A 26,225-nucleotide genomic window follows, 5' to 3' on the forward strand; every position below is an offset into this window, starting at 1 on the left:
AATCTTTGGATTTCTGAACATTTTCAAGATTCAAATCACTTTCAGAGAAAGAACTACCAACAGTGGAAGTCAATAGGTAAAATGTCACAGGTTATACCTAATTTCTAAGTAGACTTCACACACAAATGAATTTATCCTGCCTTACTTGATTATAGTGTTTCTAGAACAATTTGTTTTTATGTAACTAATATCATTGGGTGCTGTCTAATCTTAAATTCATGTGAACCTTATTGTAGCAGAGAAAGTGTCAAAACCCAACTTCTCAAATCCTTGTCAATAATATACATCATGGTGGACATTATGTTTCTGTTTGACATCTTCTGAGGTTTGATTACAGCAAAAGCTGGCTCAGCCTGAAAACTGCAAACCATAGTTCTCTTAGTGTTGGCGCTTGGAGAATTGACTTGAACAATGACTCTGGATGGTCAATGACCTTGAGAAGCTGCCAGACCACTGCCAGGACACAGAATAGAGAAACGATGTGAAGTTTCTTGAAGGTAGAGTTTCAGTAGGAGGCACAAGAAAGTTGGAGAATGAGAAGATTCAGTGTCTAGAAAAACAGGCTCAAAAGGCGCCTTCAGATGGGACCTCATGAGCAAAGTACAGCAGTGCTCAGGATACACTTCTGCCTGGGGCTTGACCAAAGCACTCATAATCTCTCACACTGTCTGACTATTTGGTGGTATTTAATGCCATCAATGTTGGTATTTCAACAAAGTATATTCCAGAAGTGCGGTTCTTCACATCACCAGCTTTAGATGCTCAATATAGAATGAACAGGGTTACCAGGGTTCAGATTTGGAAACTAAATTCCCTTAGAGTTCAGAAGCAAGTTCTAATGAAGATGATAATCTCCTTGTATAACACCCTCCAGGCAAGTCACCTGATATAGCACACAAATATGCATTATTTGTAGTCTCTTAAAGTGAGTTCATGCACATGTTACTTGACTGTGATGTCTAACTTAGTTCCGCACAATACACCGTTGACTCTGAAGAAAGCTAGGAGGAATCTTAACAAACTTTAAAAGTGGAAAGGAGAGAGAACTGACCTTGCTTAGTCAAATATCACTGACTCACATTAACATACCATATACACACATCATTTACGCCCTGAAGTTCTGTGAAAACTCCCACTGCTGACCAATGAATGGCAATGAGCACGGGGATGGGAGTTTGAATTCACCACTGGCTGCCTCTAAGCCTACGCATACATTCAGGACAGTTCTGGAACTGCTTACCTCTCGATCCAGACCAGCTGCCACCGTGATGATATCCCCAGTCTCATTGTTGATTGTAAACATGTTGGGTGAAGGTGTGCTGGGAGCCTGGGAAAGGATCCTGTACCTCAGCATCCCATTTAGGGCATTTGGGTCATCTGCATCAATAGCAGTGACCGTCATCACATAGGTCCCTAGAGAGTGAACAGAGAAGGTACATCACCGTCCTTCATCTTAGGGACTCTCAAATCAGGCATCCACACTATGTTGGTAAGTCTCACTTTCACTTTTCACACACTACAAAAATATTTCAAATCCTTCAAAGAAAAATATTTTTAAAATAACCAGACATGGCAGTGCAGAAGTCCTTCAGTAAAACATTTGCCATGGAAGCATAGAGTCAGAGTTCAGTGTTCGGAGCCATGTAAACACAAAGCCAGTTCTAGAACATGTGTGCTTGCAATTCCAGTACTATGGAGATAGAGGCAAGTGTATTACTGGGGCCAATTCAACCTGCTCTATCTAACTGGTGCCAATGATGGACCCTAACGGAAAAAGATAATATGGGTTCTTCTTCAAGAGTGATACCTACTGGCTTTGCAAGCCTACACACACCATCAAAACAAGCATAATCTAGATGTAAAAAGAAATTAGAAAAATATACATATTTATAGACTCAATTCTTCCCACACCCAGAAAACAAATCTACTCTATAATCCCCGAAGGGCTCATGGACAACTTTAAATTACATAGAATGCACAGGACAAGAAATACAGATGCTATTGCAAACATATTTTATGACCACCCATTCCTCTCTCTGACTCCACAGCAGCATTTCAGGGAGCTTTCTGGTTGTACTTCTCTCCAGTGCCCAACGTTTCTGACACTGAGCTATGTGAAGGGCGGGGCCAATTCCACTGCCTCTGGTCAGAGGAAGCAAGCTAGGCAGTACCGCTCTGCTACATGGAGCAGAAACTTGGCATTGTGCATTATTTCCTTAGAGATCAGAAGAACACTGGCCTGGGGACTTTAACTCACAGAGTATTTTAAAACTAAATTTGGAAAGCAGAATGTCCAAGAAGACACTAAGAGAAGCTGAGTCACTTTCAGACTAGTTTGTTTTGTAAGATCTATTTAGAACAGAATGAGAAAATGTTCTGTCTCTATCTTCTAGGATACCCAGAGTCTGGGTTTATTTCTGAAATGTAGTGAGTTCAATCCAGGCTGGCCATGGCTTCTGAGCTTTATTATTCAATTGTCTTTTCAGAACTTGCTCCTTTCAACAAGATACCTGGTCTCATTAAGCAGCATCTTCACACCTTACTTATTTTAGAAACTTGATTTCATAGGTGTGAGTTCATTGGCTTTACCATCTCCTGTTAGACTGAAGCTCCTGCTGGGCAGGGACTCTCTCTCTCTCTCTCTCTCTCTCTCTCTCTCTCTCTCTCTCTCTCTCTCTCTCCTCCCTCCCTCCCTCCCTCCCTCCCTCTCTCCCTCCCTCCCTCTCTCTCTCTCTCTCTCTCTCTTATCACTCCTGTGGCCAGGGACAGGGCAGAGTGGAGCACACAGCTCCTGGTAAACTGACACTGTATGCATGATTGTTCAAACACATGAACAGATTGTTCAAACACAACTTCCAGTTTCAGAGCCTGGAGTCAAAATGCTGACTAAGACTCAACCCTGACTGCAAGGGTGCTTCTAACCACAGGAAATACACCCTGGAGACTCATTCTTGCCTGCTGGGGTGCTTTCAACCAAAGGAAGTACACACTGGAGTGGGCTTTCCTGTCAGTGGTCACTCAGAGGCTTTGGTTCATGTGATGCTTTAACTGGAAACTCATGGTCAGACGTTGTAATAAATATAGCTTGAATGGCTTATTTCATATAATAAGACTTGTAAAGCAATATATTGTATAAAGTTTGAAATAACCAAACAGATAGAATGATATTTAACATCAAAACTTTTGTTGTCAAAATTTGTCAAAATGCCCAAAGTTCCAAAGTTTTTTTTGTTTTTTTGATGCTGTTGGGTGTTTGTATGAGATTCGTTTCATTTACTTACTTATATGTTCATTGGTGTGTGTGTGTGTGTGTGTGTGTGTGTGTGTGTGTGTGTATGAGCACGTAAATGCATCACAGCATGTATGTGGAGATAAGAAGAGAACTTGTAGGAGTCACTTCTTTCTTTCCACCAAGGGAGTCTCAAGGGTTGAACTGCTGAGCCATCTCACCAGTTGCGGCACAAGATCCATTTTAGAAAGGACCTATTTCACAGGCTTTCACTGTATTACAAAATGTGTAAGACTGGAGGACAACCTGTCTGAAAATGAGTCCGAAGGTGCCAGAGACAGAGTCCCCTATACATACTTCTCTCCTCCCTCCAACTCCTCCCCACACCCACCTCTCTTTTTCTCTGAGGATATACCGAACACTTGGGCCTAGAGTTTAAGGCATAGTTGCTTCTTCCCACAAACCAGCTAATGCCTTAGGGAGCTTCAGACATTGGTAGGGGTGCCAAGGTACTATGAATGCCATAAATGCTGATATTTTATTAAACAGAATAATAAAATCTCTCAAAACAGCAAATCTGCCCAGGACAGCTGGCTAAACATTCACTTTTTCATTCCTTTACTGACTGAGTACTTGGGTCTGCTAGGCTTTCAGACTAAATAGGCCTCTCGGGCCTGGCTATTCTGTGACTGAAGTCCTTCGTTTTCAGTACAAGACTCTGAAACGTCAGTCAAATAGCACTTCACAATGGCAAGAGGCTTTCTCCAAGTGCTGCCTCAAGGCCAGGCCACTTTCCTTATGCTAGCTGAAAGAGGGTTGTGGAGGACATGTGGCGGGGCACTCTGGAAGTAAATATCCAGTGTGTCACAGCTGTCACCAGCCCTGCCTTGCTTGTGGCTTCACTGCCTGGTAACAGGCACCAAGTAGCTTTTGCTGATGCTCTGTCCGCAGTGAGGGAATCTACACTCTACGCATTGAAAGCCTCTCTCAAGCAGCTCTCACTATGTCAGCCACGAAGCAAAGAAAGCCTGCTATAGATGCTATAGTTCCTTGTTTTCAAATAAGGCAAAAATCGTGTGCAATGTAAAGATATTTTGTTGTTTTCCCTCTTCAGTCATTTTTCTTCCTTTAAGTTGCTGTGGCAGTGTCAGTTATAAACATTTTTCTTTCTCAGGAAGCCTATCTGATAGACCAGGTTGACACTGAGTTTAATATACAGCTGAGGATAAACCAAGTTTCTGATTCTACTGCTTCTACTTCCCAGATGCATAGATTGTAGGTGTGGCCACCATGCCCAGGCACACTTCTTATTCAGTGGGTGTTAGAGGTCCAACACAGTTCCTTGGGCTTGCTCAGCAGAACTCTAACTCTTGGGCTACATCACCAGCTGTCACACAACACTTCTTTAAGTCATGGACATATTGCTGTTGTAACTTACCAGGCTTTGATCCCTCTGGAACAGACCCATTCCAAACCTGGTGCAGAAACTCAGGTCTGTTATCATTCATGTCAATGACATTGATGACAATGTCGATGGGGTTCTCCACTTGATTGCCATTGATGTCCACTGCATGTGCTCTCAACTGCAAAAACAACCAGAGGACAACGGCACTCAAAGATCTGTCTGGGAGAAGGTACAATATGTAGTCACCACGCTTCCACAGTAGTAAGAGCATCCTGAGGACTTGCAAAAGCTTCTGTGGCTCCCCTCCTAGGATGGAGCTAGGCTATCCTAGGAGATGCAGTAGCAGAAGCCACCCATCCTCTAGACAAGGCCTTGTGCTTAGTACACAGCTTTTAACTCATTTGGTCGCCAGTCAGAGCACAGGGGGACCATGACACAGAGCTTTGTGATTACCACATCACTCTTCGTGGACAGAGCCCAAAGACAGCTGTGTCAGGATCTTAAAATATCCAGTTCTTAAATACAGTAGTGTCGATAAATGACACTTTTTAAAGTAAAAAAATGAAGGTTATTCAGAGAAATGAAGAAGGCACGTTTGTATAAGACATTCCTCACCATAGTATCCCTCGTTCAATTTGAGAAATTTCATGTCATATTTCACCACAAACAAATACAATAACTTAGCTACTCTGGCCTGAATATCTTTCTAAAGCTTCCTTCTAGCAAACAGCTATTGCATCTTTTTCAAGCTCTACACAGATTCCAGTGTACTGTTTCCTTCTAACTGGAATGCTTTCATATTTTCCATGTAGTCTCAGATGCTGTGGGCTACTTTAAGGTACGTTCTTATCCTGTTAAAGTAGCATCAACGTATCCTTTTGATTTCTAGATTGCTAAACATACAACGCAATGTAAAATTTATTGCTGCTTTTCAATCCTTTTAGGTATATTTTCTTCTTGATTTATTTAATACAATATATTCCATTAAGAGATTCTTAATACTGAAATTTAATTATAGTTATGTAGAATAATGAATCTTAATGACTCTAAATACTTGCAATTCTGTAATTAATTCTATTTTGCCGGTGTTGCTTTGAATGCATATGTAGCAAGCATTTGAAGAAAAATTTGCTCCAGTCTGGGCTGAATATATTTATTTTCTGAATTTTAAACACAGGATCAGACATGGAAAGAAGTCAAGCAAAAAAACAAAACAAAACAAAAACCATAAAAATCCCCAGAACCACTGGTGTGTTTGCTCCCATCAATAGAAATTACTCCAGTACAATTGCAATCCAGCTCCCCGATTAACGCTATGTAGTCTTTGTCAAAGACTTCCAAGTATTGCTTGCATTTTTGTATTTAGGACAATACAAAAAGGAATTAGAATCTGCTGTTCCCTTGGGAACTTTAAAACAATGGTCTCATAAATAATCAAGGTTGAGTTGAGTCACAGAACTAAAACACATTCGACTTTTCATATGCTTTTCTGTTCAGTTCTAGGGGAATCTAGTAAGACAGCAGTGGTTTTAAAGATTTCTATAGGTGCAGGAAGTTAAACACTGGTGAGTAAAGTAAGAATCCAGTAAGGTCATGCACGCCGGAAGGCTTAATGACTCAGTGATGACAAAGCATATGAGAAGGTAATGCAAAAATGGCATTGGGGTAGCAGGCTGGCCAAAGGCTACCTGGGCCTAGGACCACCTTTCCTCCCTTAAAATCATTCCCTGGAGGAAAAGCATTTTAAATACAAAAGAAAAACGAGATAGATGAAACCTGAGCAGCTTAGGCTAGGAAGGGCCCTGCTCCAAATCCCTGGAAAGCCGCAATTTACATCACACATGTACTTACATGAGCTGTATGACAAAAAATGAAGCAATTGATGCCTATGAACAAACAATAAAAAGGGAGAAAACATAGCAAGACTAATCATGGACACCCAACTGAAAAAGGTTCTTCATAACAGAAAGAGAAAAAAAAAAGATGATCCCCCATGAATACAAATGGGCTTGCAGTGATTATAGCACTAGACACCTAAAAATGCTGTGGTCTGGATGTTTATATACTGCTGCTCTGATCCTATCTTAGTGGGTTCTCTCAGCCCTGCATCTGAAAGCAAGTACTGGCATGTCAAACGTGATGATTTCTCAGGCCGTTTCCCTGTCTTCGTTCTTATTTTGGTATTACTTGCTTTATAGCAAACATCAATCCCGTAAGCGTGCTTCTCAAAGGCAGCAGAAAGCCTACAGATTCATTTCTGGTGGTAAACATCAGTGTTAAAGCCATGGGAGTGGCAGGAGGCGGTGGAAAACCATACATACACACATTCTCAAGAGTGGGAACACAGACTCAGCAGCTTACGTGAAACCGGGCTATCAGCTCTCGATCCAGTGGCTTGGTGACTGACAGCTGCCCTGAGATGGGGTTGATGATGAAGATGCCGGTGGGAGGCTGGTCAGCTCCTGGCCCAGTGACACTGTACCTTAGGGACAGGTTTTTATCTCTATCAGACCTGATCTGAGGACCAAGAAAACAGTCACATAAGCAGAAGACATGAACATTTGTTACGGGCATACCCCATTTCTGATCCTTGCTTCACACCCACCCACCCCCGCCCCCATGTGGGATAGATGACCTCTTGCAGGTCATCCTTTCTTCTACCTTCTTTTTTTTATTTCCTTCCTCCCACCCTCCCTCCCCCCCTGCCCTCTGTTGCATGTGTGTTATGCAAGCACACATGTGTGTGTCTTCTGGAATTGACCTCCACCTTGTTTGTTGAGGCACGGTCTCTCTGTGAATCTGGAGTTCACGAATTCATGTAGATGGGTTAGGGAGCAAGCCCCAGGGGTTCTTGCTTCTGACTCCCCAGCACTGAAGTTACAGATGGGGATCTGAATGCAGGTCCTCACTCTGTATGTGACTGTGCCATCTTCCAACTCTGTTCTTTGATTCTTGACGATGGGCGTAAGAAAGGCATTGATTATCCCCAGAAAGACTTGGGGTAACCTTTACATGTAAAATGATACTAGCTTGGAGTTATACAAAAAACTCATAACTTAGCAGTGTCCACTTGCTGACAAAACTGCCAGAGTAAAATATTTACAACTCGGTAGTAAGTGTCTAACTTAATAAAACTGTCTTTACACATCAGAAATGGTAAAGAATAATCATTATCTTGAAATAACCTTATATGGGACCCTGTTACTGGGGACAGCCTGCACATCAGATTTCTTTGGTCCACTCAGTACAACGGAAGCTTCCTACATTGTTTTCAGGTGGTAATGAAGGCTGCAATTCTCTTTTCTAACAAAACATCTCAAAGAGATTCTTTGGGTATATGCTGTACTCCTAACAAGAGGAAATCCTGTCAGAACAGGAAAATGGAAGAGAGGCAGCGACAGAGACAGGGCAGGCTGGGCAGCAATACATAGGGGCCTTTATGTATTATGTAGTGAAACTAATCCATTCATTTGATTTAGAGGTACTTCTTAACTTAGGGCAAAATTCTGTTTCTCAGCCATATTATATGAGTGTTGATAAAAAGCACCTCTTTTTGGGGTTATGTTCATTGTTAAATTGAATTACAATACACATTGGGATAGAATATACAACATGAATAAGTGACTTATTTAAAACGTTCACAGCTTTTGATGTATGTGCTGGAGTGCTAAAATAATCATAGAAACATTTGCATTTTAATAAATGGGAATGTGATGATTCCATATTATTGTACTTTTAAATAAATAATACCCTGTTGATTTCACTTATTTTTTTCCCATGTCTGATGGTATGTGATGTAACTGCAGAACTCTCCTTCTCATATTTGAAAGGCTCTGGTTTTGCACCGCCCCAGGGATTCTGCTAATGGTATCAGAGATCATTTTTTCCCTTAAAAATACTCTCAAGTGCACTTGGTGCCAGCAGTTTTAGCAATGATTGCCCTTTATTTTTCCCCCTCTGTCCCAAACTATCTTTAGAGGGCGGAGATCAACACGGAAAGTCCTGGGTAAGACTACAGTTTGAACAGTGAGAGCTGGTAAAGGGAGGGATGGGATGTCGTTTGGATTTATGAATTCTCAGAAGCCCTGTCATTCAGTTCCCAGGACCTAGGAGAGCTGTGTGTATAAATAATCCAAGACATAACCGAGGAGAGCGAAGGCAGCTTCTAAGAATTCCACTCCCACTCAGATTCAACTGCATGTATACATGCCAGAAACTTCGTTAGAAAAAATAGGCAAAACCATTCCTAATGTCTCCCAGTCACAGAAATAATTCAAATGACAGCATCTTACCCTGACAAGCTCTTGAGGAAAGGGTCCTCTGGAGTTTTCTGGCAAGTTGATTGGTGGGATGACCCAGTCTCTCTTCTGCCTTTGTAGGGAACCACTGTGCTTGGCGAGTTGTCTGGGGAATACTATTTCTTCAATTGCAAGTGGGTCCTTTGCATTAAAATACAAGAGGGCATTCCTGAGAACTAGGAAGAGCATTCTCTACGATCATATCAATATTAATGGATACCTATGTGTGGAGGAACCACAGTGTATTATGAACAAAAAGAATAAATCAGGAGTCCCTTTCTTTGCTCCTGTTCAATAACAGAAAAATGTCATGAAGTATATGGGTTGCACTATTCACTGAAAATTGAATTAGAAACAATTTATTATATAGTCCAGTTGAGTAAACTACTTGCCATTTCTATAAACCATCTTAGAGAGTAGTTAATATTAAACAAAGTTTAATAGCACCCTTTTATATATTTCTCATTAGTTTTGACCACAGTTCAGGTAATGCGCCTACTGTACGTTAAATTCGGATCTTGATGTGCTGAGATATAATTTGAATTCCAAGAGAAGTTTAATACATACCGCTAAAGAATGTCTCAAATATTTATGACCCTATTAAATCCCACAGAATTAATGCTGTAATTATTCTAAACCTATGTCAGTCGTGATGGATGCAGTAAATGACCCACTTTGCACACTAGGCATTAATCTCTGCTATGTGTCAACATTTTCTTCTGTTTCTCTAGATGTCTGTGGACATTTTAGCCATTAGCCCTTGCTGTCTCTGTGCAAACATCCAAGACAGGTTGCTGGAACACAGAGAACCAACAACAGATGCATCTTTTCACCCCATTAGGTATCAGCCTCCCACTTTATATATCACTCAAGTGGCTTGAGTCCTTTCAACAGTGAATGGCTTAATACATTGTATTATACATGATTTTAAACCTCAACTCTAGTATCAGAGAAAAGCAAAGTATTTTTGCTAAATGTATTCACATTAGAATGACTGTGTAAGCAAAATGCATTTACAATTAAATATCAGGAAGGCCTGTGTTCTTATCTGTGACTGCAGCAAACAAAACATAATGGTTAGAGTTCAAGGTCCTGGCCTTCAAAGCAAATGGGTGTGTCCCTGAGTCTCTTTGAGTTCGAGGAAACTCAAAGAACCTGGTATTTATAAACTACATGGGATTTTTGAAGTCATTACTCCATCTCCATTTAAAATTCTTATACAGGTATTTTCACAGAGTAAGTGCTCAATAAACATTTATGGAGCTGAACAGGTCTATGTTGGAAACATACTTCATTTATTTCACCCTGGCTCTCAACCGCTTCCATGAGAGGGAGTGCATCACTCCTCAGAAGCACCGTGACAGGATGAATATTTCATGCTCCCCAATTTGCTCATGAAATGGGACAAAACTCAACTCTCGTCTCCAGAAACACTTTCCCGTCCCCACCACAATCTGCACCTCCCACCTTATAGATCTGACTGATGACATCTCCCAAAGACGTGTTTATTTTGTGCTTATACTCAACAGCTTGTGAAGCATCTCAGAAATGTAACAGAAGCTACTTCTAATTTGGATTCAATTATAAATCTCAAAATATAAACAAGTCTCTCCAAGGCAATTTCTGGTTGCTTGGAAGATACTTAGGCTATCACATCAGAAACACATCAAAGTACTGACTGCTAAAGAGACTGAAGCTGACAAACATTGAGATGCTGGCCATCCATTTTTATGGCAAGAATGACACCCCACATTCAGTCAGAATCAGAAATCTAGTTGCTAAGCATCGGCTGCAGAGCTGTGTCTGGTACCATACCTTCACAGGCTCTTCACTTAAGGCTGGCTCCAAGCTCAGGTTCACAGCTACCTGCCACTTTTCCTGGGTCTCTTTGTCTTGGGCGTATATCAGGAACTTGGCCTGCTCTGCAGTGACAGGGAAGCTTCTTACAGCGTACACCGTGCCGTCCTCATCCACCTTGAAATCTGCTGGTTCGCTGCTTTCGTACTGAACTTTCCTTTTCTGATTGCAGTTGCTGAATTTCACTGTCAAAGAGTACACATGCCTGGTTACTCCACCGAGGTGAGCACAGCTAATGTCATCACATGAAGGGGTTTTCTTAAACGATACAGGGCAGCAGGTGAAAACACAGAGGCTGTCAGCATACTGCGTGTGTGTGCACGGGCTCCCAGGCATGTGCACAGGACTCACCCGAATGTGCACAGAAATGAAGACCTGAGTTCAAGCTCCAGTGCCACTTTACAGGAGCCAGCTTGGTTTCTGAGATATCATCACTTATTTGCCAATTTGTCTAGGCTGGCAGGCCAGTAAGCCCCCGGGATCCGCCTGCCTCTGTCTCCTGGGATGATGAACACACGTCATCACCCCCAGCATTTCTATATGTGTTCTGGAGGTCACTCTTGGGTGATCATGCTTTCATGGTATGCATTTCACTAGCTGAGTCACCTCCAAAACATTTGGAAGTTTCTCTTCATACCACAGACCCAGGTTAGTTCTCTCCAACTCCAGGATATGTATTTGAAGACTGTATCAACCTCAACCAACAGCAGGGTGAATATAGTCCCAAAGAAAGACAGTTCATTCACACTGAAGTCCTGAGTGTGTACAGATGTTTTTCCTTGTCTTTTGTAAACACAAGAGCACATCCATGGACTGAGCATGCATGTTCTGGTAAGTATTTCATAATCTAGAGATAATGTAAAGTACGCAGGAGTGTATGCCTAGGTTTCATGCAAAGGAAATCCTAGGCAACTTACATGTCAGAGACTTGGACATCTTTGGAGTTTGGTCTCCTGGTATCTTATCCCCTCAGACAAGAAGGCCTGGCTGAACCACGTATGGTTGTTGCCCTGCATCTCCTTGTTTTAGTCTCTCCTCCCCTTCACCATCTCTTACACACTGAGTCCTCAGGTAGGTACATCTGCGATGTGTTGATGTTGCTTCCCGCCGTCTAATAAGCTCCCATCATCCCTCATTCCCAGTTGTTGCTGGTCTTCATCTTCACACACAAACCAGATTTCTATCACCAGTTTCCCGGATGAGCCTCACACTCAACCAGAGAGGCATCCCAAGCCTAGGTTTTTTTCGCTGGCTGTTACACTGCTCACTTCCTGTATGGTACCTTAGTGTGTTATTACTTTTGGACAAATACTCGGAAGAAGGAAATCCTGTGTATCTTCATCAATACTCATGTTGTGTCCTAGAATCCTAGGAACTCACAGTTAGTGAGAGGTGAAAACTGATAATTTCTATTCCTCAGGGTGCTTATGCACTTGTTTTCTTATTATAAATTCTTACCAAATGAAAATAAACACATATCTTTGAAATAAAATGCATTTTTAAATAAAAATATCAATGTCTTAGGATGGGGATCAAAACAATATCAATGTGTTTTTTATGCCAGTCATAATTGCATTGGCCTAAAAGTGAGGAGGAAATCAGCATTTCATACACACAGCACCAATCAGCTTGCATTTCAACAGATAAGGAAAGTGAGAGTCCACATTTACAGAGAGAACTGCGCATGTTCCAGACAAAGTGAAACAGCCTCTAAGGAAGATCATTCTCTTTGCAGTCCACCTTCCGTCTTTCTGAAGAAACATCCCATAGGAATGGCCAGTGAAGCCACTGTATACAAAACAGTCTTCATTTCCTGTACAACTGATGCTGCATTCTGGTCATGACTATAGAAGATACTGTTTGGCAAGTGTAAAAAGTGCACGCTAAGGCATCTTCCATGCATCCCAACAATTCAAGTAAATGCTTTGTTGTTGTTGCTATTCATATTTGGTTTGTAAACACAGGGTCTCCTATAGATCAGGCTACCCACAGCTGAATTATGTAGGTGACAGTGACCCTAAAGTCTTCATTTTTTGGCCTTTCCCTCCTGAATGCTGGGACTCCAGTTTAAGAAGTCCTCTATCTCACATACCAACTGAAAACTCTCTCCCGGTTCCATTCATATAAATCACCAAGACAAGCAAAGACTACAGCCAAGTTTACACTCGCTCATTTTCCTTACTACCCACAAAGTATGTGATAGAAGTAATAAAATATTTTAACTACCAGACATATAATTTTTCATATGATGCCATGAAAATCGTTCTTCAAATTTCAGTCATTGAAAGTGAAAATACAAGTTGTATCTGCAACTAAATCATGTCAAAATACAACATTGGTTTTGGACTACAAATATCCTCAAAGATTCTTCGTTGCCACACTCTTCCATTTGACTTAAAAATAGTTTTTTTCTAGAGAACAATGGCATTTACTTTCTTTGTAAGTTAAAAACAACCAAAGAAAAACTAAAAATTTTGGGGGGAACCTTGCTGAGAAGTCAAAATGGCAGGTTTATACCATTTTTATTAACAGAATTAACTTTTTTGATACTACAGAAAGGAACTCATGATGTTTCAGCTGCTCAGAGATGTCATCTAGTCTCCTCTGCGTTTTGTTGCATTTCTGCACGGCAGCATGCACCCTCCAAGGCCACATCTGGATCGCTACACCTGTGCCCTGTGTGGGTGCTTTTCTCCAGCTGCACCTCACCCAACACTAGGCAGGCTGACTTTATCATGCCTTCACACATAACCTGTGGCACTAGTCACACAGCGTTTATCATGCCTTCACACATAACCTGTGACACTAGTCATACAGCGTTTATCATGCCTTCACACATAACCTGTGACACTAGTGATACAGTGTTTATCATGCCTTCACACATAACCTGTGACACTAGTCATACAGCGTTTATCATGCCTTCACAGGTATCTTGGGTCACTAATCATATATGCATTTATCATGGCAGTTTATAACACTTCTAACTTCCTTTTTAATATTTGTTTTTAAGTTGTATGTATGTGTCTATGTATTCACTCTGAATATTTAATGCAAATTTTGGACAAAGTTGCACTAGCACTGTGCTCATTATAACAATCATTTTACTAAATACTCTATTTCTTAACGGGGTCCTGTGACTATCTCTTCTCTCCTTAAGAAGACAGTAACTTTTTAGTTTCTGGACAGGGGCCCTTGGTGTTTGATTTTCTGTGACACCTAAGAGGGCTACAAATAGGACAAGTAAGTAATCAGAAATACCTACCAATAGCCTACCACTTAAAAAAAATAGAAGAGAAGAAAGAAAGAAAATGGACTGGAGACATAGAGAGTCTCTATAGTATACACAGCTGGCTATATCCACAACAAAGCCAATCAAAGGCCTGTGCACAAACCTGGGTCCTTCACAGAAGCCCTAGCAAGCATTCATATGTAAATTGATAGCAGGAATAGTTTGAACTAATTATTTGTTGACAGTGAAGAATTGCTAAGTAGAGTTAAACTTAGGCTAAAAGGGGAGATGGCTTGTAAGCCCAGCATAAGTTTGGATTCTGGGCATCAACACAAAGTGCTGGGCACAGAGGTTCAGGCCTATAATCCTGGTACCACAGAGTAGAGAGGGAAGGGGGAATGCTGGAGGTTTGCTGGCCATCAGCTAACCCAGTTGCAACTGTGAGCTCCAGCCTCAGCAGAAGACCCTGTCTCAAAATACAGAGGTGGAAAAGTGAGAGGGAAAAATCTGAGGTACAAACACAAAGACACATGAACTCATACACTACATGCATTTTAACCTTAGCAGTGAACTTCTATGAGAGACTATTTTCTGCTCCGCAAATGAGGAAGAGAGTCCCATCCTTGCCATGTGTCTACGACCCCAGTCATTTCCCAGCTAAGGTGTAAAAGAATCGGACTAGTTACTCATGAAACCTGAAGATTCATTAAACAACACGTAGATGACCAAGAAACCCAATAAAGGCTCTAGGAAATAATGCCAAATTTACAGATCTGAGAGTTCCAAGGCAAACAGTGTTTTAAAAATTAATTTTTGCCGGGTGTTGGTGGAGCATGCCTTTAATCCCAGGACTCGGGAGGCAGAGGCAGGCGGATCTCTGTGAGTTCGAGGCCAACCTGGTGTACAGAGCAAGTTCCAGGAGAGCCTCCAGAAATAATACAGAGAAACCATGTCTCCAAAAAAAATGTGAATCTTAACTCCAAGTATTGCCCCAATGTCCTACAGAGACAGGAGCTGGGGGGAAGGGTGTGGGCAGTCGAGGGAAAAAATAGTGCTTCATTTTTCAAAGTGTCAATGTATATCCTATGAGTAAGGAGAGGTTGGTCTCTGACAATCTGATATTGGGAAGAATGATTTGAAGCGGGCTGAGTGAGAGAGGGACAATAATTTAAGGCAACCTCCAGTCCCCATCTCTAACTTGTAACTCTTGGGAATTGGTTTAATAGACGTTATTACTTTAGTTTTGCTTTGATTTTCAAAACAAAGTCTAATTCTCATTGAATCTCATATCAAATAAGAACAACTTCTAGTTATCATTATGGTTTGTTGATCTACTTATTTGTGCTGGGGACTGAACCCAGGATCTCAGGCACTGTTAAGGACATAAGGTACCATGGAACTGCATCTCCAGCCCCATTCAGATATAAAGGAATGTATCTCTGTGGTTCTAGGCTGATGTTCTGGAGCATGTCATGCAAGCATGAGAACCTGAGTGTGATGCCCAGCCAGTGCTACAAGCTACAAATCCCACTGCATAAGGGATGGAGACAGTCTAGCTCCATTGTCAAGATCCAGATCAGTAAAGACCCTGTCTCAAAAAAGTAAACATGTTGAGAGGGTAGAGAGAGAGACAGAGACAGAAACAGAGAAAGGTCTCATGTTGAATGCTAGCATATTTACACATATGATTATGCCCAGTATGTACATATAAACACATGAATACACTCATATCAACAAATCTATATACCATATATACAATGCTTCACGCATGATTTGTTAAAACATGCTTTGTGCCACTAATTTTGTGCATTCAATCAGTAGCAAATGAATCAGAGTTTCAATGGAAAAAAGTCCTCTGCAATAAATATCAGTAAGACCTCTGACTCTCCATGTTCAGCAGTGCTAGCTACCTTGTCTTGTTTTAAGTCAGTCACATTCAAATGCGTCCTCATATCTAGGAGAAATGTGTGATTTTCATTTGTTGCCTCCTACTCAGTGTTCGCTGCCTGTTGTCATCTTTTCCTTGGGCCTAGATGGAGCTAGGGAGATTTTCTTCAGCTTGACAACATGCTACGACCAAGAAGTGAAATTTACACAAGATGGCTAAACTAGTGCAGAAACTGTATCATTAAAGTTAGAAAAGTGCCAGGCTTGGTGACATATGCCTTTAATCTCAGCACTTGGGAGGCAGAGGCAAGCAAATCTCTGATTTCTGTGAGTTAGAGGCCAGCCTGGTCTACAGAGGAAGTTCCTAGAAAGTCAGCCACATAGAGACAACTTGTCAAAAGACAAAAGAAACAAAAAAGAGTAGAAAAGTAGGAAACAGCAGCTATGGTATTTATATTTGTAATTATGGATAATCAAGTATTTTGGGGGGAGGTAAGACAAAAACAAGAGTCACAAAAGTCATTTCAAACGAGTAAACAGTCTAGAGATGTAGTTTAATTATTAAAATTAGAGTTAAATATACCTTTGAAGATGAAAGGAATAAGGCAACTGTCATCAAACCTTGACTTGGGCAAAACATGTGTGTGTGTGTGTGTGTGTGTGTGTGTGTGTGTGTTGTGTGTGTGTGTGTATCCATTCCTCTAGAGCCTCCTTGCTCTTGTTGTAAAACATTTTCTCTTATGAATAGTAGGTAGATAAAATAATGAACGAGAATTTAAACTGATGTTTTCAAAGCATGAAGCAGTTTTACCATATTTTACTATGCAACTTTCGGGAAACTTGGCACAAAATTCATTTTAATCTTTCATAGTGAAACATTCTTACATATTTTGGGTGGATGACAAACATTATGATTTTGCCAAAACCTATTGAAGTTCACAACATACAATGAACCTTATTGTAAGCTATAGACTCCAGTTAATACTACGGTGTCACTGTTCATTTATCAGTGCTAAAGAAGGCGTGACACTGACATGGGGTGTTTCTAGTAGGGGACGCTGTGGGGAAGGATGGATATGTATGTACCTCTGTAATCCCTGCTTTTCTGTCCGCATGAAGTTGCTAGAGTCAGTTTTACTTCTAAAAGTTTCATTTTTAATATTTGTGATAATATGCATGCATTTCTATGGGGTGGCGTGTATGTGCCCTGGAGTGGAAGTGCCCATGGAGGTCAGAGGCATCAAGATGCCCCGGAAGTGTAGGTACAGGTGGTTGTGAGCTAAGCAGTGTGGCTTCTGTGAACTCCAATGAGGGCAGGAAGCTCTTGTCACTGCTAAGCCATCTCGCTAGTCCCCCCAGCTTCTTTACTTTTAACAAAAACTTCCTTATAGATGACGACTAACCTTCCACATTATAAGATACATGCCAGACCAGGAAAGTTGTGAGAGTCCCCAGAACTTTCCCAGCATTCCAGTGAAGTATGTGTCTGTCTGGCATCACTAAAAGCTGAATATGTCACTGATCAGTAATTAACATAATACCAAGTTGCTGTCTGATGTAAGTCATAACAACTCATTAGACATATTAGTAATCAAAGATTGGGCTTGAAAACTTTTTCTGATCACTCTGTCACCCATATATTAAAATATTAATTTGACTTAATTGCTCAGACAAAACTAGAAAACTGTGGGATCGAAGCAAGAGAGGAAACTCAACTCAGATAAACGAAAGTGTAAGTTTGGCAGTCAGGATCAATGAAACTTAAGAAGTCTGCACACTGTCGCATGCGTGTGACTACACACATCGTAACACTGAGTGGGAATATGGGATGAGACCACTGTATGCTTTTCATTCACAACAGCGAGTCACTGCATTCTAGCCTAAATAAACCTTTGTAAGCATGACCAATACAAAATTAAGCACTGGGGAAATAATTATGTTAAAGTATGTTCTTTTTTCTCTTCAAGCCATACCTCACTTTAATGGTAACCATAAAGCCACAACATCCTCATGAAGTGTGTACAGGAAATGGCAGATTGTACCTATTAAATGTATTAGCAGCTAATCGTCCCACATAAATGCAAACACGAATGTATGAATATTCACACGCGGTTTACAGTTTCTGCTCAAGAAAAACATCACATCATATTTAGAAGCAATTATAAGAAAATATTCTAAAATATTTTCATGTTTAAATATGCTTTTTGAATTTTTGTTAGGTTTTTTTTCTACTTTAATTGCCACGTTTGAAGGCCTGTTAGGAAAACAAGACATTGATTCGCAGTGAAAGCTACAATATTTCCACAAACAAATGCAATAAAACTCAAATCCCATTACTTTGTGAATAGTCAAAGATCTGGCTTGAAAACTTTCCTTACGTCTCCACCACCGAAATCTTCAAGTGTTAATCTCACTGAAGTGCTCAGACAAAGCCAGAAATGAATGGAGTTCCCAAGCACAGATGGAGAACGCCATCTATTAATGAACTACGCATCTGTGAATGGAGACCTGAGCATGAGGGTCAGTGGGTGGAGGAGGCAGGTCTGTCTCCATTTTGCAGCGTTTAGATGCGTGGCTTGCAAGGCAGAACACTTCCCATCGTAAATCTGAAAAGTTTGTTTCAACTTCTTGCCACCCTAGAACATTCCAAAATGTTACTGGAGATTTCTTTTTTCCTTAACAGTACAGCAGCACTTCCAGGGTGAGATAAACAGGGATATGTTTTAGGTAGACCATGGATAGTTTTTGGGAAAAGTCCAATACATTTTCTTTAAAAATAAAACCATGTAAAGAAAAATAAAACAGGGATTTTAGGCAACACTGTAAGTAGTATTTAATATACACAAATCTTCCAGTGGATTTTTTTTCTGAAGATAGGCTTTCTGTGTACTAGCCCTTGGATGTCCTGAAATTTGCTTTGTAGACCAAGCTGACCTCAAACTGAAAGAGAACCGCCTGCCTCTGACTCTTGGGTGTTGTGATTAAAGATGTGTGCCACTACCACCCAGCCAGAATTTAAAGAAACAAAAGCACAAAATAAGCAAAACAAACCAAAATGATACTTGGAGCTTGTGTTCATGAAATACCCTAATTATGACAAGTTTTAGGACTGAAATAACAAATACATTCATTGACACCAAGGAAAACCTCATCCACAAAAGCTGCTGTTGACGAAGGACAGTACAGAGTCTTATTTTTTTCTCCAAATGTCGCATAGCCATCGGCCACCAGGGATGAGTGTATTCAGCTTCACATTTCTTCCTTTTCCTCACCCTGCCTGGCAAATGCAACACCAGCATTACTTACGGTTTTTGAACACTTTTCCCCTGAGGACTCCCGAACACCAAGTGAAGCATTACCTTGGGCACTCACAGCTATCATTCTCCCGGGTTTAATCATTTCTCCCCGGGATTTAAAGCATAACACCTCCTAAGAACCACAAGTCAACTTGATCCCCTTCTGAAAGCTGGATTTTTGCTCAAAACTATGTGCTCTCTGTGTGTAATGTTTTTTACAGGCCTTAGCAGTTTTCAATTAAGTTCATTTAAGTGTTCTGAGCGCCAGGCAACTTAGCTACATATTCAAGTGAATGACTCTCCTTCAACAAACCTCCAGAGAATCACATTCAAAAATACCATTAGGGGTATGCAGGGGGGGAGGGGTCCCCATGGTAATTTGTGCACTCTGATGTATATCAGTTTCAGGGTACCCCCAAGCCCTTAGCTTTGCATAAAGTACAACCACTTAGCTCCCCATTTTCTTGTAAATTTATGTGGAAATAAAATTAACGATCAAACTTTATGCACAAGAGATTTTAATGCGACTAACTGCTAATCTTAAAATTCAATAAGAAGGAAGGAATGAAACCAAATGGATAGAGAGGGGAACGGGATGGCTAAGGAATTGAAATAAAGCAAATGAACGCTTCTGAAAGCCCAAACAATCACAAGACAATGTAACTCATGAACATCTTGTTTTAGAACTAGTGTGAACTATATGAGCACACTTAAACCCAAAGTAAATTAAGCTGAAATATTAACAGAAACACATCAATTCTAAAGTAATGATCAGGTTAACCTAAAGGGTTAGGTGGGATATTTTGTAGTGGGAGGGTAGGAGATGTTATATGAGAGACATGCCCTGCATGGATAGAGACTACAGCCAGTAAAGGCTTGTTCTGCAAGCATGAGGACCTGAAGTTGAGTCCCTAAAAACCACCTAAAAGTCAGCTGTGACAGCAGGAGCCTATAACCCTATTGCCAAAGAGACAATAAAATCCCATAGCTCAGTGGCCAGTGAGTCTAGTCAAATACTGAAACCTGACTTTAAAAATAGGGTGGGGAGAAATGCAGGAAGACCCCAAGCAACATCTACATAAATGTACATATGTACTCACATAATAAAAGTATAACTTTTAAACTGTAAGAAGGTTTAGAAGACAGCCAGAAAGGAACATTCAAATCGAAATTCAGCTCTTTTATCATGAAATGGTTTCTAGAATGTCTAAGGGCAGCTGAAAACCAATTTGAGATCATTATTCTATTGCCTAGCCAATGTCTTATATTCACTGGGGATAGGATTCTAATGATTAAAGTCATTAAACTTCATCACTTACTGCGTTAATACTGTTAGACAATAAACAGCTTTATCAAAAAGCTAGAAACCTGGCTTGAGTGGAAATTTAAATTGTGGAGGCATAGTCATGGGCTGATAACCCAACCTAGAGTTCAGACAATGTTGCATTTGAGTCAAGCTGCACATTCAACAAAGTCAATCCATGTTCTAACTCGTCCATCTCCCCTGGGAGGCCAAGGAAGAAACCCAAGGCTCTAATGCGTTCAGAAAGCAACACTAGTGAAGTATATCTTTACCTTCTCTGGTTAATCTACCTCTCTCTAGTCCTTCAGAGGGTAGAGGTGATTTGGAACAAAAGGCAGATGTGGACCGAACCAACTGAGAAATTGTGATACCATCTTTGGAAAATGGTAGTGAGTGCTATTACAGAGAGACATCTAAGAAAGGGATGGCAGAGGTGACAAGGACAAGTACACAGTGTCTTCCTTAGGACATCCACAGTCTGAGAGACAGTCCTTCCCACCTAGAGATCATCCTGATTCAGTGGGTACAGGCTCTTGCCATCAGGTCTTACCATCGATCTCTACACATCTGCCTCAGTGGCTGCGCTCACGTACACACGCACACAGTAGCTACATAGAAGTAAAATTAAAAGTTTAAAAGTGATCATCCTTCAGGTACATGAGAGTTGCCCTCAGCACATAGTGCTCCATGCGGGACACAGTGGGGGAAGGGGCAGGCAGTGATGTTCAGTAGAGACACAACATGTGCCATTTCTGTTGTCTGCCTACAGACATGTTATAAACACATGCCAAGGGCCTGGAGATACAGCTCGAGTGGGAGTGGTCAAGAGTATGACGGCTCTCGGAGAGGACCTGAGTTTCATTCTAAGCATCCATATTGGGCTGCTGAGGACTGCTGCTTAACACCAGCTTCAGGAGATAAAATCCCCTGTCTGGTCTCTGCAGGCACTGCACTCATGTACACAGAGCCATACACATATACACAGTTAAAAACGAAATATATCTTAGAGAGGGGGAAAAGCTTAAAAGAGTGAGACGATCAGATGCCATTTCAAGTAGGGCATGGTGATACAAAGCTCAGTGATTTCCATGACATTCACCATTGTAGACACCCAGAATGCTAACACATGCCTGCCTTGACATCAGACAGTCTCAGAGTTGGAGTGACACAAATCGCTTTCCAGTGGGTTTGTTTGGGAAATATTGCGCTCTTCCCTGGCTGGTACAAGAATGAACTTGTCAGAGAGAGGTAAGACAGAGTCAAAGCAGGAATGAGGGAGCCAGTGTCTAGGCTGGGGGAGTGGCTGGTGAGTCAGACCACACACAATCAACTAAGCAGGGATGTGGAATCTGCATGGGTGAGGGAACTCAGCAAAGCTGTATGAATATTGTTATAGTCCAGGCTAGCCCACCATGTCACAAGAATGAAATAAGCCAGAATCAAACCCTATGGGAGGTAGAACTCGAAGAATTAAGTATATTTTAAAGTTTCTGAACATCGATATTTCTCCACCAAAAGGAAGTTTGATGGTAGTGTCCTAAAGTGTCACAAAATTTAGAGGGAAAAGTTTTGTTTTTCTTTTCTCAGCTAAGGTAAGCCATGCAATATTAAATAATGTCTATATGTAATCCAACAAGTGTAAAAGAAGAGAGTGAAGTTCCATGGCATTCTGGGAAAGGAAACTGAAAAAAAATCTAAACTGGAGCATGGATGCTACTGAAATAATTATGCCATCAAAATATGAAATTTAGGTTTTTGATGGTTTAATGATGCGGTGCATACATCTTCGTGGGTTAAATAACTGGAAAGGCAACAGGATTCATGCCCTTTCCCTTCTATGCATCTTAAGGACTCAAAAGATGCTAAGCACAACTCTTGGCTTTATTGATGTTCTTTCTTCATGCCATGAAATTGTATGAAGCCCTTTTTCTGACAACTCAAGCTCCAAAAATGTGAACTTTTCATTGTTCAACTGGATCTCTCCAGTGTCTTCTATGTCTTCTTCCTTTATCCTTACCCTTCCTCAACATGTACATTAAGAAAGTACATCAAAATATCACCACCTCTAATTAAATCATGTTCACAGAGTGTGGTTCTTAGCCTCTGAACCTTGATACAGTTCAGCTCACTCCATATTTCAGCCTACTTAGGTTGACAAAGAATATTAATATTTATAATAGATTTTCATCAAAAGTGAAAGAAAGAATGTCCACCACTAAATTCATTGTCTTCAACTTCACACAGACAAAACCTAAATCTCAATTAGTTTCAACAATGTGGCCTCAACATGTGGCATGGAAACAGTTAAGAGTAAATGTGTCCCCAGATTGCAGCACTCACAGGTAGAGCAAGGATAAAAAAATTGTTAAGCGTTCCATGAAACTTAGATAAAAGGAAGAGACAAAAGAACACACTGCTCATTAGGAAACTTTGAAAAAGAACATTGTACCAACTGACAGCAAAAAAACACTGAAAACTGTCATTACATCCCAGATAGTGCAATTAGAAAACAAATATCTATTCCTTTACTTGCTTATAAGAGGGGGGAAAAAGTATGATCATGCATGGAGAAATACCAATTTTATAATAGAGCTCTTGAAAATTTGTCATGATATAAAATACATTTTAAAAATTAAATTCCCATGTCTACTGCTAATCTACCAAAAAGCCATAGACTCAGTAGGTGCTGGAATTTGGACTTGTCATAGGAAGGCAATTATAAACGTTTAACAAAGTAACACCAGAGTCAGTTGCCTGTCTCTCTCTCTCTCTCTCTCTCTCTCTCTCTCTCTCTCTCTCTCTCTCTCTCTCTCTCTCTCTCTCTGTGTATTATTAAGCATTTAGTAAATAAATTCCACAACTAACTCAGAAATACTACTCTTTACTTCTTCAAGGCAATGAGGTTAAACTCCTTAAACTGCTAACAGAGCAAATAGTGAAAGAAATGTACAAGCATAAATGAAACATCAAAAGCAGAATATAAACTTATTAGTGCATTAATAATTATTATTAACTAGAAATATCAAATAACTTGGAAAATATAGCTTTGTGGTACATTTTTATGACTGCCTGTGTTTGCCTCTTTCTAGTTTTCTATAGAATTATTGCATAAATTCCAGGAAATGTCTGTGAGAATAGAATGCTTTCCTTTCCCAACACCTAATGGGACAATATTGCTTATAGCTGGCTTGAGTCATTTGAGTGTAACATTGATACAAAGAAAATAAGGGTTTGTCATCTATAGTATATATTAAGAACTGGCATAAATGTTTAAGATATTACTATCATCATCATAAAAACTTATCTTACATTAAGTGATTTTATATACATGTACAAATGCTTAAATTGAATTGTGTTCTTTTTAATGGCAGTTAAGAACATTTAGAAGTTATAAGATGTTTACTACTTTATAATATGATATCCTGTAACAGTACTTATGTCATTGTTGAGAGAGAGAGAGAGCACCAAAGAACCAGTATGTATCCTAATTTTTAAACTACTCAAAATAGACACATACGTCTTCCAACACACCAACTCAGCGATTTCAAAAGCTGTTACTTCAAAAGTCTGGTGTTTCTACTGGCAATGACACGTCCTCTCTTCACTGGTATGGTGACATTTCCTCTTGGAGCTATGACTGTCCCATTCTCATTAATGACATCAATGTGAATGGGATTATGTGTCATACCCGATAGCATTATGTCCATCTCCACATACTCCCACTCTGTACCCTGTGTTGAGTCTGACTGTCTTAGCGGTACTCTGCTGCTAGAATATTCTCACTGAACCCCACGTGCTGTTGTAGCAGTGAGCCCGGCTTTTGGGTGTGTGAATCAATGACATAAACAGTTTTAAGTACTAAGGTGAGAAGAAGGTGGTAAGAATTTCCTGCATTTAATAATCCTACTTAAATACACAAGCGTGCATCCAATGAGTTTTATTGCTCTACCTAAGATGATGTCAAAGCATCCTACACAGAGATAACTGCTTCTAATGCACTATTTCCCACTCTGTACGCATTAGCTGCTTTTAGCTGCTAAGCCACCTTTTTGACTCCAAAACTTTTTTTCAAATCAGCCCTGGGTTGTTCATTTCTGGAAGCATGTAATAAAGGGAGGTAAATAAGTGATGTGAATAAGTGAATCCAAAAACACAACGAAAAACAATGAGCACAAGACATTTTAAAAAACAAAAGAAGAAATGGAGAGGAGGGGTGGGGAGGAGGCAGCTGCAATGGCTAGTCAAAGGGAAACTGAGATCTCCTCATGGGTGGCTAACAGGCAACTGAAATTAAACAAAAGGAAAAAAGTAAGTATACGTTCAGCCCCACACTCTTTCACTCAAACGCTTGGGTCACATTCTAAGTTGAATTTGACTCCTGTCTCATATTCAACATGCTTGTTCTCTTTCCAAGTCACAAAAGCTCCACTTTCAAAATATATTCCCTATATGGCCACTTGCTATGCCCTCCCAGCTACTTTCATTATCTGGGATAAGTCACAGTCCAAGCCCATTTCACTCATCAAAATGCCACAGTTGCCTTTGAAACCTGTAAGCTGTTCAAATGGTTCCCATTTTACCTAGAGCAAAACCCTTAGCAAAGCCTCCGGTCCTGTCACCTCATCCTGACTCATTCTAGCTCACTACGTCTCTCACTGGTCAGAAAAAAAAAATTCAAGGATTTGTTTCCAAACCAAGCTGCTTCCTGCCAGGGGCATTTTATGCATATTTCAAATATGCATAATACTAAGAGTGGAGAGGAAAGAACAGAAGGCAAGGAACCTGGGGAAACCAAGCAGGGGGTATAATCAGCTGTGTGGATAAGAAGGCTCCTTGCTTCATTCTCATCTTCCAAAGCGAGATGGTTAAAATTATTTTCCCTCTGCTTCCATCTACCTTCTTTTCCTTTCTTTCCTTTTCTTTTCCACTCCTTTCCATTTCATTTTACATTACAACCACAGTTCTTCCCCCCCCAATAGGGTAGGACCTCCCATAGGGGAGTCAACAAAGCCTAGCACATTAAGTTAAGGCAGAACCAAACCCCCCTGGCATTAAGGCTGAGCATGGCATCCCACCATAGGGAATGGGCTCCAAAAAGCTAGCCCACACACCAGGGAAAGATCCTGGTCCCATTGCCTGGTGTCCCTCAGATAGACCAAGCTACACAAGAGAGGACCTAGTTTGGTCTCATGGAGGCTCCACAGCTGTGGGTCTAGTATTCATAACAGACATGTGGACCAATGGAATCTAATTTAAGACCTTGACATTAATCCACCCACCTAGGAACATCTGATTTTTGACAAAGAGACCAAAACTATACAATAGAAAAAAGAAAGCATCTTCAACAAATGGTGCTGGCATAACTGAATGTCAACATGTAGAAGATTGCAAACAGATCCATATCTATCCCCAAGCCTAAAACTCAAGTCCAAGTGGATCAAGGACCTCAACATAAATCCAGTTACACTGAACCTGGTAGGGGAGAAAGAGGGAAGCAGCATTGGCACAGGAGACCACTTCCCAAATATAACACCAGTAGCAAAGACGCTGAAAGCAACAATCAATAAATGGGACCTCCTGAAACTGAGAAGTTACTGTAAGACAAAGGATATGGTAAATAAGACAAAACGACAGCCTACACAATGGGAAAAGATCTTCACCAACCCCACATCTGCTCTCCAAAGAACTCGAGAAACTGGATAGCAAAATACCAAACAGTTC

At 40.6% G+C, this 26,225-nt stretch overlaps 1 protein-coding gene across 1 annotated transcript in view; it reads right to left on the bottom strand.

Annotated features, from left to right (window-relative positions):
* Cdh2 (cadherin 2) overlaps nucleotides 1–26,225 on the bottom strand; it is a 215,117-nt gene that overhangs the window by 49,887 nt on the left and 139,005 nt on the right. Inside the window, exons 3-7 of the mRNA XM_005065356.3 lie at nucleotides 10,748–10,974; nucleotides 8,927–9,073; nucleotides 6,996–7,151; nucleotides 4,668–4,812; nucleotides 1,241–1,413 (exon numbers count right to left, since the gene is read on the bottom strand). Of these exons, the coding sequence (XP_005065413.1) occupies nucleotides 1,241–1,413; nucleotides 4,668–4,812; nucleotides 6,996–7,151; nucleotides 8,927–9,073; nucleotides 10,748–10,974 (848 nt within the window). The remainder of the gene's footprint in view (nucleotides 1–1,240; nucleotides 1,414–4,667; nucleotides 4,813–6,995; nucleotides 7,152–8,926; nucleotides 9,074–10,747; nucleotides 10,975–26,225) is intronic.

Source organism: Mesocricetus auratus, unplaced genomic scaffold (genome assembly GCF_017639785.1).
Source record: "Mesocricetus auratus isolate SY011 unplaced genomic scaffold, BCM_Maur_2.0 Super-Scaffold_100015, whole genome shotgun sequence".
In the NCBI taxonomy this organism is placed as follows: Eukaryota; Metazoa; Chordata; class Mammalia; order Rodentia; family Cricetidae; genus Mesocricetus; species Mesocricetus auratus.